The 15,693-nt window shown below is 26.3% G+C and overlaps 1 protein-coding gene across 2 annotated transcripts in view; it reads right to left on the bottom strand.

Moving 5' to 3' along the window:
- LOC135925443 (glutamate receptor 2-like) overlaps nt 1-15,693 on the bottom strand; it is a 31,565-nt gene that overhangs the window by 1,423 nt on the left and 14,449 nt on the right. For both annotated transcript variants that reach the window (XM_065460766.1, XM_065460767.1), the window contains exons 4-12: nt 9,777-10,063; nt 9,104-9,268; nt 8,754-8,984; nt 8,028-8,135; nt 7,639-7,749; nt 5,048-5,257; nt 4,623-4,966; nt 4,188-4,386; nt 3,815-4,062 (exon numbers count right to left, since the gene is read on the bottom strand). In XM_065460766.1, coding sequence (XP_065316838.1) covers nt 3,815-4,062; nt 4,188-4,386; nt 4,623-4,966; nt 5,048-5,257; nt 7,639-7,749; nt 8,028-8,135; nt 8,754-8,984; nt 9,104-9,268; nt 9,777-10,063 — 1,903 coding nt within the window. The remainder of the gene's footprint in view (nt 1-3,814; nt 4,063-4,187; nt 4,387-4,622; nt 4,967-5,047; nt 5,258-7,638; nt 7,750-8,027; nt 8,136-8,753; nt 8,985-9,103; nt 9,269-9,776; nt 10,064-15,693) is intronic.

Raw genomic sequence — 15,693 nt, 5'->3', positions numbered from 1 at the left:
CTTCCCCTCATATAGACTTAACATATTCCATCTCTAGCCCCTTACCGATTTGGAGTCACTTTATCACGCGACACTTTATCACGCGACACTTTATCACGCGACACTTTATCACGCGACACTTTATCACGCGACACTTTATCATGCGACACTTTATCACGACGACACTATATCACGACGACACTTTATCACGACGACACTTTATCACGACGATACTTTATCATGACGTCACTTTATCACGACGACACTTTATCACGACGACACTTTATCACGACGACACTTTATCACGACGACACTTTATCACGACGACACTTTATCACTTAGTCATTTGATAACGCGACACTTTATCACGCGACATTTTATCATGATATACTTAAAACTTAATTTAATATAACTGAAAAGTTAAATTTTGATAATATCTCATTTTTTGACTTTCATCATGATATACTTAAAACTTAATTTTATATATTTGAAAAAATTAAATTTTGATAATATATCATTTTTTGACTTTTCCGTCTAAATTCCAATATTTAAAAAATTTAAATTAATTTTTTATGTTAACGCGACATTTTATCATGATATACTTAAAACTTAATTGAATATATTTGAAAAAATAAAATTTTGATAATATCTCATTTTTTGACTTTTCCGTCTAAATTTCAATATTTAAAAAATTTAAATTAATTTTTTTTGTTAACGCCACACTTTATCATGATATACTTAAAACTTAATTTAATATATTTGAAAAAATTAAATTTTGATAATATCTCATTTTTTGACTTTTCCGTCTAAATTCCAATATTTAAAAAATTTAATTTAATTTTTTTTATTGAGAAATACTCATATTTTAATTTACATAAATATAATTTTTTTTAACTTAATTATCATCTTATATAGGGAAACAGGAGACAAGCAATAATTTTCTATTTATACTTTTTATTAATAAGTAACTATAAATCAATATATCACGAGTAAAAAATATAAATTATTTATAATATATTTAATTGCACGAAATATGGGCAATAGCTTTTAAAAATATTAAAGAATCCGACAATCCGTAATTTGAAACACAAATCTGAATTCGTCTTTTTATATCTTCATATTTCTTTGATAAGTACGGTGTTGTTCCCATCACGACTTGAAGATATAGAGCTTTATGTTTCTGCATATCTTTTTGTATTCCATCTAAAAATTTCCATAGTGTTGGATGAGAACATTGGTATAAGGATTGAATTCCATAGTGCCACCCTTCAACATAATTTGTTGTTCGGGCGACACCTTCTAACGTGCAATTGTGTTTATTCCATAGACATCTCTTAAAATATATAATATGATTACTTTTATCATCCTTGCATATGTATGCGCCGTTTTATTTGGTAATAAGCAATATATACCAACAGGATTCGCGCCCGGTGCAATTTGAAAGTGGATGGTATAAAGTTGGAAGAATATTTCAGGTACAATTTTAAAGTTACCATCACATATCCATATATCCGATCTTGATAATCCTTCGAGTAGTTCGTCCGTGCTCAACATTATATATCTTAAATTATCATCTGGCCCAGAATCGTATTTGAGCATATCCCTGTAACATTCCGGATATAAGAAAGTGAGATCCTTAAGGATAAGAGGCAATATAATGGTAGAGATCGATTTTTTATGCCTTTGTAAGGATCGATAAAGGGCAGACTTATTTGGCATAACCATCAAGGTCATATTATCATAATTTAACAATGTTGTTGCATGGACCAAAGAAGGACTAGAATATTCACTTAATTTGGATTTCATTTCTGATATTGCTTTTCGGGCATAAGATTTTGAAATGTTACCCTCATGAGTATGATCAAGGGGACCTTTTAAGATATCATTCAATTTTGTTGTAATAAAAGAATGGCATTTTAGAGATTTATATTTGGCGCATCTCCAGCATATTGATTCATTTTTATTTGTCCTAAATTTAGTATATTCGTAATTTTGATATAAAAGAGTAGGTTTATTTTTCGATGTAAATCCTAATTCAAACATTATAATTAATAAAAAAAATATTCTTTAATATATAATAATATAGAAAATTGAGGTATATATAGAAAAAAATTAAATTATTATATTTATGGGTAAATACAAAACCTTAATTTGTAAAAATTATAAATCTTTGTGAAAAAACGATTAGCTTAAATAATATCAATAGATAAACACATTAATTTAAGTGTGGTGTTTTATTGATTTATAGTTACTTATTAATAAAAAGTATAAATAGAAAATTATTGCTTATATCTCCTGTTTCCCTATATAAGATGATAATTAAGTTAAAAAAAATTATATTTATGTAAATTAAAATATGAGTTTTTCTCAATAAAAAAAATAAAAAAAAATTAATTTAAATTTTTTAAATATTGAAATTTAGACGGAAAAGTCAAAAAATAAGATATTATCAAAATTTAACTTTTCAATTATAAAAAATTAAGTTTTAAGTATATCATGATAAAGTGTCGCGTTAACATAAAAAATTAATTTATATTTTCTAAATATTGGAATTTAGACGGAAAAGTCAAAAAATGAGATATTATCAAAATTTAACTTTTCAAATATATAAAATTAAGTTTTAAGTATATCATGATGAAAGTCAAAAAACGAGATATTATCAAAATTTAACTTTTCAATTATAATAAATTAAGTTTTAAGTATATCATGATAAAATGTCGCGTGATAAAGTGTCGCGTTATCAAATGACTGAGTGATAAAGTGTCGTCGTGATTGTCGTCGTGATAAAGTGTCGTCATGATAAAGTGTCGTCGTGATAAAGTGTCGTCGTGATAAAGTGTCGTCGTGATAAAGTGTCGTCGTGATAAAGTGTCGTCGTGATAAAGTGTCGTCGTGATAAAGTGTCGTCGTGATAAAGTGTCGCATGATAAAGTGTCGTGTGATAAAATGTCGCTAGGCGCCCCTTACCATACATGTTTACGAGCGCGAGTGTATTGCGAGAGGGCTATGGGAGGCTAAGCTCCAACACTCCCTTGTTAATTTTTTGATTATTAGCCCCCTTTCCAAATTTTGAGAATGGTAGCCCCCCCCCCCCCGCTCGCACCAAATATTAATATATTTTTTAAAATGTTAAATTTGAATCCCTTACTTTTATTATTATTATAAAAATTAGAATTCATTATTTTTATGGAAAATTTTATAAGTAGTCGCCGCTTCTGCATTATTTAAATCATAGAGTGAGATTAAATGAATATGAAACGATTGTTGGACTCTATATCGATGAAGATACTCCAAATAAAAAATATAAACAATTACTTAATTGTGTGGACACTTTATACTACAATACTTCCGTCTGTGAAAGGGACTTTCATTTTATGAATTTGATCATGGTAGCTGACAGATAAACGAATGAGTTTAAGAGTAAATAATTTATCAAATTTGCTCATATATATTAACGGACCTTCGATATCGGACGGATTCCAGTCCATGTATCAAAATGTGGAAAAGGAATCATCGCGGGCGAATGAAATCTTTTCAAAGAATAATACAGCTCAAAGAAATAGAAAAATTGAAGGATTTATGGAAATATTTGTAATTCATATATATATATTTTTTAATTTATATAGATATCGGTGGTAATAAATTTTATAGGATATAATATAAATATATTTATTCATAATTGTAAAAAAAAAAAAATTGATTTTCAATGTATCACCCCGCCCAATTTTTAAGCAATACACTACTATTAAGAGCTGCTTAAACGTGAAAGGAAGCGTTTTTATTAATAGTCACATGCCTCCTTATTTTACCCATTTATCATATTTTGCTATTAAACCTCAAATCGGAATCCAAAGGTGTAGCAACTCCATAACCTTTGGAGTCTAAGTTATCTCCGACTTTTATAGTGTCACATGGTTTTCTGTTGTTTGTGTAATCGTTCGTAGTTGATTCCAATAGATAGGCATATTTACCTTTGGACTTTCTCACTTTATCTATCCCTTCTTGAGTAATTTTAACAAATACGGAAGGTTTTTGGGTACTCATGAATTGCCACATTTTTTCATATACCGAAACTTTAGAAGTCTGATATTCGTATAAAGTTAATTTTTTCAAAAAAATGATAATTTAAGATGGCCACTATTTATATTGGAATAAAAATAAATTTATGTTTTAAATTTTTTTATTGTTGTTTAAGAATTCTGTAAAACATGGAAAAAAGCTTTAGTCGATCCCGCATCCAAAGTTCCATATTTTATTTCTGTTTGTTTAGATAAATCATCGACGTTATTGATGGGTGAGTTCATCCTTTCTACTGTTAAAAACGCAGCTAGGTTCGCGGTGTAACTCGATATCATAATTAAGGTAAAAAACCACCACACGCTGGCCGTGGATCTTCCTGATAATGATCTTAGATTAATATTTTTTTAACAAAATTCTGTTAAAAATTTATATGTTAAGGCTGCTCCTAAATATTTTTCTTTCTGATTTTTCTTTTATTTACTAAATATAATTTCCATCTTTCGATGGTTTAAATATTCTGAATAATGATAATATTTGTTTTAATGAATTCCTAATATTTTAAATTGTAGCATGAATGTCAAAATGTTAATATTTAAACACTGTATAGATAAAATTGTGCATACCTTGGATTGATATCACAACCTTGTTGCATGAAAGCACCTAGCACGAACCAAAAACAGTTGGATAATGTAAAATCGTTTGTAAACACATTGTCTTGCAATTTCCATTCGTCGGGATTAAATCGACTTACCAAATACATGACTACGCTTACACTAACATAACCAAGTATTATACAAGTCCATATCGAGTTGGATAAAGGATTCAAAAACGAAAATATTCCTGTCACATGTTGAGTTGGCTTTTTTACCATTATACTAATGCCCAAATCCATAAAGGGTTTTGAAAAATCTATGACCCTCTCTCTGGCGGAGGTAATTGTCAAGGGTGCCACTGCTAAGTCGGCTTCCTGGTTATTAAATAATTTATACCAAATTAATAATTTAAATTTATAAATTTAAAAAAGGTGGATATACTTATGACAATTTACTTGTCTAATTAATTCTCCGACAACTCCGTTCCATTGATTGTTTTCATCGATGGCCCCATATTTTCCGTCTTTGACCGGTCTTATAATATAATCAAAGCCCACCATTTTTGCGATCATATCTGCTAATTCCAAACAGAAACCTTCGTATTTATCGTTACCTCTCAATATTTCTCCTTTCCTGGGAACTTTTGTCATAAAATATGGATCTTCCTGTATATATAATAAACAGAATATAAGTCTTTAATGCATGCAATATAAGATTTTATATCTATGACAAAATTATGATAGTTTGAAAAAGTTAAATAGATACCCACCCTCAAATATACTATGCAACATGCATGCTTAAAAATAATCCAATCTCTTTCTAAAATTCCAGTTCATTTCTTACTTACGGATAAAATAGAAAAATGCACTTTTATCAAAAAACGATCTTAATTATAAATTTCGCAGAAATTTGGAATAAGAGTTAAATAATATATGCAGAAATAGTGTTAGATATGATATATGAATAATTTCATTAAACAATTCTTAACGAAGAAACATTTTATTATTTTAAAAAATTTATAAATTAACTTATTTGAATACTTAACTTAATATATTTATTATTCAATTTTACCTTTTTCAACTCTAGCATTTTTTATTTTTATATAATACTTATTCTAATTTTTTTTTTATTTCATTTTTGTAAATTATATAAACAGAACATTTTTTTATAAAATAGATAAAGTAACTCTTGAATATTTAATATGATATATTTCTGACCATTAAATAAAAATTGTCAAAACCATTAGAATCTGCCTGTCCAAATTAACTACAAATTGGGAAAGAATCTCAAAATAATGGATATAGAAAAATTTGTTACAATAATGAACTCAATTTTTTGTTGTCCGCTAAGCTAACTAGTTTGGCTATATTAAAAAAATATGACAAATATTAAAGGAATAAGAATTTATTCTGTTAGGATTGCATATATAAACTATCCAATTGGATCCATCATAGTTAAAAATAAAGTAAATGATCAAAGTTTTTGATGTACTATGTTGTATCTTGTTAATCATCTTAGTCAAATTATTATGGATCATAATATTTCTATTTTTAAACAATGGCCATCATAAAACTAGACCAGAACGCCGCTGTCTCACGCAGCGGCCGCCTACAATTTTCTTCATACCAGAAAAGCTGCAGATTGAGATGAGCCGCCCCGCCAGACTCACAGTTAATTTTTTTATGTCGGCGGCCCGGTAAAATTGTTAAAATGCAATTAAATCATTTTTATATATTAAATTATTATATTTTAATTTGAATATTAAAACAAAATTAATTAAATACTAAAATATGAAGTTTTGAATAGATACATATCATTCACAAAATCATTCATTCATTTATTATAATTTATATTTCAATTATATAAACACATTACATTTTATTATTATCTTTTTTTTAGTGGATGAAATAACCGCTTTCTCTAATAATAGTAAAACTAGTTATGACTGAAATTACTTAAAAAATCTAATTTAGAAGAATAAAAATAAGAAATGATTATTATTGTAGACCTTGCTTAAAATTGGGATAAACATTATTTATTTTCCTAATAATTTATTTAATTTTAAACTATTATATTTATATATAATTTATATTTTATTTGATGTTTTTTAATGTATAAAATAAGTATAAAATCTAATAGGACGAAATTATATTTTAATATGCTGTTTAAATTTAATGCCATTTGATTATATAAACATATAAATAACATGAAAAAATTAATTAATTTTAAAAAAATATAAATATCACATAATTGATTAATCGTCATAATTACTAGATAGGACAAATATTAATCGGGATGCTGGATGATATTCATCTATAGAGGCTATATATTTTAAATCAAAATTATGTTCTATCACTTTTGATTTATGGACAGATCATTGAAAACCACGAAATTGTATCACATTTAGTCTTCATTCACTAGATGAAAAATTTGATTTAAAACATTCTACCCTTTAAACTAGAAACGTGGCGCAAGAGCATACTAGTGAGACGATATTATCTGAGAACGATCGAATAGAAGAGAAATTTCATTTAAAAAACAAAATAATATGGATGGTAACGAATGGTGGGAAAAATGACAAAAGAGCATCAGATTGGGGATTATGAGCATTATTTAAGCATGGGGCAAGATTTCCATAACTTTATGTTCCAACAATCCTGACAAAATATTTATATTTCTTTATATTTTGTTTGTATTTCCAAATTTTTATATATTGGTTTAATAAAAATCGATAGGATATTACTCATGTAATTGTGCAACAGGAAAATAAATTTTTTTAGTCAATTTTGGAAAATGAGAATAAATTTATGTAGGGATGGGAAATAATTAAAGAATTAAACTATTAACAATGGTGGAACTAAGTAAATTATTAAAAAAATAACATTTAAAAATATGTAGCGCTATTGAGGCCGTCGCCGCTACCTTGACGTGCTGATGAAGGCCAATAAAAAATAAAAATAAGCCACCGAAAATTTAGACTTCGGCGCATAAATCTACATAAAACCAAATGTTAAAAATAAACTTCCACTGAATAATTTTTATTTACAAATATAGAGGTGATAATCCTAGTGCGATTGTTATATGTGACGTTACCAGTGTATCGATTAAATTTAGGATATTGAAATTTTATTCCATCTATGGCATTCCAAGTTCCAACCTTTTATTTAATAAAAAAAACATTAATTTTGTAATATCTAATTATAATTTTTATATTTTTTAAAAATACTAATCTATAAGTTTTCAAGTTAAACTTTATGTGTTTTACAGAATAAGTTTAAAGTTTTAAATGATACAATACTTTACAGGGTTTTAATTATTGACTTATGTTTGAAATGATACTTTTTACTAGGTTAAGATACTTATATAATGATATTTTATTTTATAGATATAATATGTTGAAATAATATGAGTAAATAAAATATTGACTATTTTAACTTTTGTTAGACCTCTGTTGATTGTCATTTCGATAAGACTCAGTTGATATTTATTTCTTCTTCCGTTTTGATCCAAAGATATATTTCCTGAGATACCATGAATATTTAGCTTGTTTGTTAATATAATCAAATATTAATTAGGGTTAAAAAGTTTCCATTTACACGGATAAATAGTCAGGAAACTGGTACAGTTCAAATATTAAACTTTCAAAAAGTGATTAATTTCATTCTTTTTTACTTTAGAGTGTGGTTCAGTTCGTTTTTATTAAATATTTTTTAAGAAGTAAAAGGAAGGGGAATATTGAATAAAGTTAGAATTATATCTTTAATCACAAATTTTAACTCTTTTCAAACTCATAGTATTCTCTGGGGTTTCTCACAATTACCCTCGAAAATGGGTGGTTTCTTATTTCTATTAAATCTTATATCACTTTCTTCATTTTTAGCATCGCGTTTGACGAACAATGCTATGATAGCTTCTTTTATCACTCCTAAGAATAACCTTTAAATTCGGCCTTGACATTGATATCTTTAGCTCTACCTGAAGATGTTTTACCCACAATTTTAACCCATCAATCAATTTTCGAACCTTTAATTAAAAAATTTTGAAATATTCTCATCTAACCCCTGAACTATTACAAAATGCTGACTTGACTAGTGGTTATGAATGGCTGGAAGCATGAAATTATACATATTTTTTTTAATCCGCCATATTTAAGAGAAAAACTTTCTTGATTTCCTCGGATATCATTGAGCCGTACAACCAAGGATTTATGATATTATGAATGTGGCTATTGCTCCAGTCATTGACATCCAAACATACTACCCCTCTTGAACCATTGTTGAAAATTTGTCCTCTTTTAAAGACATCTCCAAAAATATTGGGACTCTTATGGAGTAATCGTTTGATACCCCCCGATAATGTGAACACCCCATCGATTAATGCAGCAGCTTGTCCCTGATATTTTTACAAATTAATATATATAAATTTTTTTTATTTTATATCAATAAATTTAGAGAGGAATAGTATGCCTATATTAAAGTGTAAAGCTTTTATCTATAAAAATTATTTTTTACGGTCATCGTATAATTTTTGGGTTTCCTTTTGTCCAATATTTTAAATACTTCGGCACTTGTTGAGATATCGTCTTTTTTTACGTTTTTATTGTCAACATAATACGTAAAGCCAGAAATGTTTGCTCCCGCTCCTATAAATTCGGACAAATCTAACACTTCGATGTCCTTGTTTTCATTTATATTGGAATCTTTTTAAAATAGCTATAGGAATTATTGTTAATTATTCATTAATCTACCATTTAGATGTAGAAAAGTTTCTTAATTTGCAAACAAGTATTGAGAAAGGATAGGTTCATAATATTTGTTTTTTTATAATTCCTTTGGACAATTTTATAAAAAATTATTATAAGATAAATAGAAATAATTATTTAATTAAAAATTAATTAAACTTAACTTGTTCTTTCCTTAATTCATGTTTTTTTTCTCCTATGGTTTCAATTTGTAAAATTATAAAAGGGTTTAATAAATAATTATTTCTTAAAATTTATGAAAGTTATATATACTTATTGTAACAAAATAAAATGTTGGTGATCTAATAAGTTCGGTGTTAGGGCTGAAATAATTATCAATTCTTATATCGTGTTTATATCAAAATCATATGAAATAACCCCAAAAATACATCAACTATAAAAAATATTAATTATTATATAAATGTGAAATATATTATATAGACCATGTTCATCAGGATATAATGATATCTTCCTTTGGTCATGCCCATTTGCATAAATTTGTGCAGAATAATCTTTAACGAATGGTACGGGTAATCCAAAATTATAAACTGTTTAGTTGAACTTTCCATAATAATATCTCTTAAAATCAACTTAATCTGTTGTTGATTGCTTGGCGATAACCGTTTGAGAATAAAATTTGATTTGTTAAAGGCCAAAATTCGATCGGGAAATAGATCCAAATATTTGCTTGGCAGGTAATGTTCAGTAAGAATTTGAAAACGATCAAATCCTATAAATAATTACATTGATAAAATATTAAAATTGGATAAAAATTACTAAAATAATATTTTCGAAGTTGTTTTATTAGAAAATTAAAATCTTATTCATAATATATACAAATAATGTTTTCCCCAATTTTCCGTTTTAATTTCAGATAATCTTATAAATAGAAATACAAAGATTTGTCTTTCTCTGTAACAAATGTTGTAAGTAGGCTGTTTTAGAATAAAACATTAAAAAGAAGACGTTCTTTAACGCGTGATTTTATCCCACACTAACAATCTATATATATAATCTCCGTAATCAAGAAATGAACGTTTTCGTATAATCTTAATGTTAAATTTTATTTTTTCTATCAGCTTTCCTATCATCTTGATGTTATAATTTCTTCTATCCACTTGCCGGTTCCATGTCAATTCAGCGAAACTTTTATCGCGAATGTCGTTAATCGCGAATAAATTTTATAGCGAAACTTTCATCGCGAATCCACATTAGCGAATACTTTTCCGCGAAGACAATATAGTATAACAAATATCGCGAATTTTTTATAGCGAAACTCATATCGTGAAACCTTTAAAGCGAAACATTTAAAGCTAATGCATTAGAGCGAAATTTTTATCGCCAATCAATAATCGCGAAAATTTTATAGCGAAGTCATTATTGCGAAGCTTAAATCGCGAAAACAATTAGCGAAAACTATTTCGCGAAATAAATCGCGCCCTATTATTATATATTTATTTTTATTAAAATAATTTATTTTATTTATATTTAATGTTAATGTTAATATTTTATTTATCAACAAATAAACATATGATATTATTTATATTTTTCATTTATATTATAATGAAATGAAATATGATTATTATAATATGAAAATGGATTTCTTTTATTTGATTTTTTTAAATAAAAGAAATATTGTAGTATTATTTTTGTTACAATTTATTAGTGATTTTCACCACCAAAATTTTAAACAAAATATATTTTATGAAGTTTAAAAAGATTTTTGAACATATTTTGATAAAAATTTTAAATCTTTTTTAAAAATAAATCATTTTTTGAGGAATTATTTTGTGAATTTTATTATAAATAAACAATCTTTTAGGTGAAATCTCTATAGTTTCCTTTATCATTTTTGAAAAATTATCTATTTTTTAAGTATATTAAAATAGGTGGATTTTCTAAATAATTTTTTTAAATATTTAACTTATTTAAGTTATTTTATATGATCTTTTTAAGGAAAATAATTTAATCTGACATCTTTATTGAAGATGTTCCTTGGAAAAATGACAATTATCATAATCGGTATTTTTAAACATTTTAGATTTTTTTACGGTAAAACATGTATTTTAACATGTTAAATTAAAATTCCAATTAAGATGCACAATAAAAGTGACATTAATAATAATCGTTATTTTTAAAGTTTTTTGACGTAAATAGGCTAAAATAAGTATTGTTAATATGTATTAATAAAACTTCAGTGAAGATGTACCCAAGAGTGACAATTGTCATAATCTTTATTTTTAAAGTTTTTTGAATTTTTTTGACGCAAATGGGTAAAAATATAGATTATAAACTTGTTAAATAATTTCATGAAGATATACCATAGAAAAGTGACAAATGTCATAATCGTTATTTTTAAACTTTTATTGACGTAAATGGGCCAAAATAAGTAATGATAACATGTTTAAATAAAACTTCAGTGAAGATGTACCCAAGATAAATGACAATTGTCATAATCCTTATTTTTAAAGTTTTTTAAATTTTTTTGACGCAAATGGGTAATTGAAAACTTGTTAAATAATTTCATGAAGATATACCATAGAAAAGTGACAATTGTCATAATCTTTATTTTTAAAGCTTTTTGAATTTTTTTGACGCAAATGGGCAAAAATATAAATTGCCAACATATTAAAATAATATATCGGTGAAGATGTACCATAGATAAGTGACAATTGTCATAATCGTTATTTTTAAAGTTTTATGAATAATTATGACCAAAATGGGTTAAAATAAGTATTGCTAGCATGTTTAAATAAAATTTCAGTGAAGATGTACCTCAGATAAGTGACAATTATCATAATCATTATTTATTTTTGATGTAAATGGGCCAAAATAAGTATTGATAACATGTTTAAATAAAACTTAAGTGAAGAAGTACACTAGATAAGTGACAATTGTCATCATCGTTATTTTTAAAGTTTATTGTATTTTTATGACGCAAATGGGCAAAAATATAAATTGCAAACATGTTAAAATAAAATATCAGTGAAGATGTACTATAGATAAGTGACAATTGTCATAATCGTTATTTTTAAAGTTTTTGTATTTTTATGCGCAAATGGGCAAAAATATAAATTGCTAACATGTTAAAATAAAATTTCAGTGAAGATGTACCCTAGGTAAGTGACAATTGTCATAATCGTTATTTTTAAAGTTTTTTGTATTTTTATGACGCAAATAGGTAAAAATATAAATTGCTAACATTTTAAAATAAAATTTCAGTGAAGATGTACCCTAGATAAGTGATAATAGTCATAATCGTTATTTTTAAAGTTTTTGGAATTATTTTTGACTTGACAAAAATATAAATTGCTAACATGTTAAAATAAAATTCCAATTGTAACAAAATAACCGATATTTTCATGCTCATAGTCGTTGTTCCTTTTATCCTGCTTAAAATTTGATAAAAATTTGCAGAGTGCTAAACTTTTAAGTTATGGATTCACAAATTAATAAGTTTTAACTCTAGATTATAAAAATGTATAATCCTGCCAGCGTCTACAGGAGCGGGAGGGGTAGGAACAGTTTGCATCCTATTTTTTTGAGAGGGTAGGAGGTAAGCTGCTTTATTGGGAATAGGATAAAATTTTTTTAAGGGTTATCTATTAAATTTTGAGATGAAATAAGACAAAATTTATTGCTGTAAAAATTATACTTTTATTATAGTATTATTATAATACAATTCATCGACCAAATCTATATATTGCAAACAATCATACACATTGTTTTCCAATAAACTATGATTTTTAATGTAATTTAAAAGGTTTAGATATTTTAGCAAGCTCATAATGCCATGATAACTAATTGTAAATAATGGAGGTTTTAATTGAATTTATTATCTAAAAAATAAATTATTTATAATCACAAAGTATAGATAGTTGGTAGTAGATATAGATTAATTTAGGTTATCCTTTATAAATTCTTTGAAAAAAGTATCAATAAATAAATAGGTAAAAATAATGATAAAGTGACACCGCCGCCGAAGGCGACTATTTTTTAGGGGGGTAGGCAAAGGTTTTTGAAGGGGGTTTGCATCCAGTGAAAATCCTGTCATGTAGACGCTGAATCCTGCATTCACAGTTAGCAAAAATATTTGTATACACGTGGTAAAATAGTGCTGAGTGTGAATTCATTGTAGGATTTTTATAAAAATTACTTTAAAACCATATGAATATTATTTAGTAATATGATACAATCAACATCCTATAAATTTAATGTTAAGAGTTTATTATTATAAATATATGGTTAAAATAGATTACAATCTACATTTTAATTCATTTACACAAAAAAATTCAAAAAATTTTAAAAATAACGATTATAACAATTGTCACTTTTCAATGGTACATCTTCATGACATTTTAATTTAGCATGTTAACAATCTATAATTGTACCCATTTACAACAAAAAAATACAAAAAACTTTATAAACAACGATTATGACAATTGTAACTTATCTATAGTGCATCTTCACTGAAATTTAATTTATATTTTTGCCCGTTTGCGTCAAAAAAATTTAAATGCTTTAAAAATAACGATTATAACAATTGTCACTTTTCTATGGTACATCCTCATGAAATTTTAATTTAACATGTTTACAATTTATATTTTTACCCATTTGCGTAAAAATTCAAAAAACTTTAGAAATAACGATTATGACAATTGTCACTGTCACTTTTCAATGGTACATCTTCATGAAATTTTAATTTAAGATGTTTACAATCTATTTTTTCCCCATTTGCGTCAAAAAAATTCAAATAACTTTAAAAATAAAGATTATGACAGATTATGACAATTGTCACTTATCTAGGGTACATCTTCACTTGAAGTTCTATTAATACATGTTAACAATACTTATTTTAGCCCATTTACGTCAAAAAACTTTAAAAATAACGATTATTATTAATGTCACTTTTATGGTGCATCTTAATTGGAATTTTAATTTAAGTTAAAATACATATTTTACCGTAAAAAAAATCTAATATGTTTGAAAATACCGATTATGATAATTGTCATTTTTCCAAGGAATATTTTCAATAAAGAATATAAAAATTGTCAGATTAAATTATTTTCCTTAAAAAGATCATATAAAATAACTTAAATATAAATATTTAAAAAAAAAATTATTTAGAAAACCCACCTATTTTAATATACTTAAAAAATAGATAATTTTTCAAAAATGATAAAAGAAACTATAAAGATTTCACCTAAAAGATTGTTTATTTATAATAAAATTCACAAAAGAATTCCTCAAAAAAGATATATTTACAAAGAAGATATAAATTATTTATCAAAATTTGTTCAAAATCCTTTTTGAACTTCAAGAAATATTTTTTACTTAAAATCTTGGGCGTAAAAATCATTAATAAATTGTAACAAAAATAATATTAATAGTAGCATATCATTTTTTATTAAAAAAACATCAAATAATAAATAATATGTTTGTTTTACTTTAAATAAATGCATTCGCAATATATTTATTGTTTCGCGGTAATGAGCTCGCGATAATGACTTCGCGCAATCATATTCGTGGTAAAATATTCGTTGTAAAGTGTTTGGCTAAAATGTATTCGCTCTAATAATTCGCGATTAAGGGTTCGCGGAGAAAAATTCGAAGAATTGGTTTCGCGATTTTATCTTCGCTATAAAAACTTTTCGCGATAAACGACATTCGCAATAAAAGTCCGCGAAAAAGTGTTTCGCGATAAAGGTTTCGCTGAATTGACCGATACGATTTTGGTTGTATGCCAATTATATATTAAATCGTTATCACGAAAGATAGAAATATATAATTCCAAACAAACAAAAGTTTATTTATTTATTAAGTTTTATAAAAATGAAAATGTTCGTAAATTGCATAGTCATGTAAAATCCCAAAATATCAAACTTCTATTAGTTTCATTATCTATACCAAGGCGTGTACGAAGGAATTTAGTCTGGAAGGGGGAGGGGGGGGGGAAATAAAATTTGTTATATATTTACAATGTAAAATCCAATCTTCGTTGGGATTGAGCCAATTTTCCAATTATCTCATCCTTGCTTGGAAATGCCTATGAATATTCAAAAGATCCAAACCATTCAATCTACTTTCAGAAGTTGTACTTCTTTGGTATGTTTTTCAAAGACCTGCATGCCCGGCCCCCTGGCCAAACCGTATTTAATATTTTTAAATATATCCGGGCCTGGCCCGAAATTTTTTTAAAAAACACCCTGGCCGGGCCTAAATTTTTTAAAAAACACCCGGGCCGGGTTTATTTTAAAAAAAATATTCGGGCCGGGCTATATATTAAAACAAATATTTGAAGTTGTCATTATTGCTATAAAAATCAAAAATAAATATAATTTATTTTAAGTTCTGGCCGGG

The sequence above is a fragment of the Gordionus sp. m RMFG-2023 genome, chromosome 2 (assembly GCF_954871325.1).
Source record: "Gordionus sp. m RMFG-2023 chromosome 2, tfGorSpeb1-WG-v2, whole genome shotgun sequence".
Taxonomy (NCBI): domain Eukaryota; kingdom Metazoa; phylum Nematomorpha; class Gordioida; order Chordodea; family Parachordodidae; genus Gordionus; species Gordionus sp. m RMFG-2023.
Note: the sequence above shows the minus strand (reverse complement) of the source record. Positions and strands in the feature narration are given on the sequence as shown.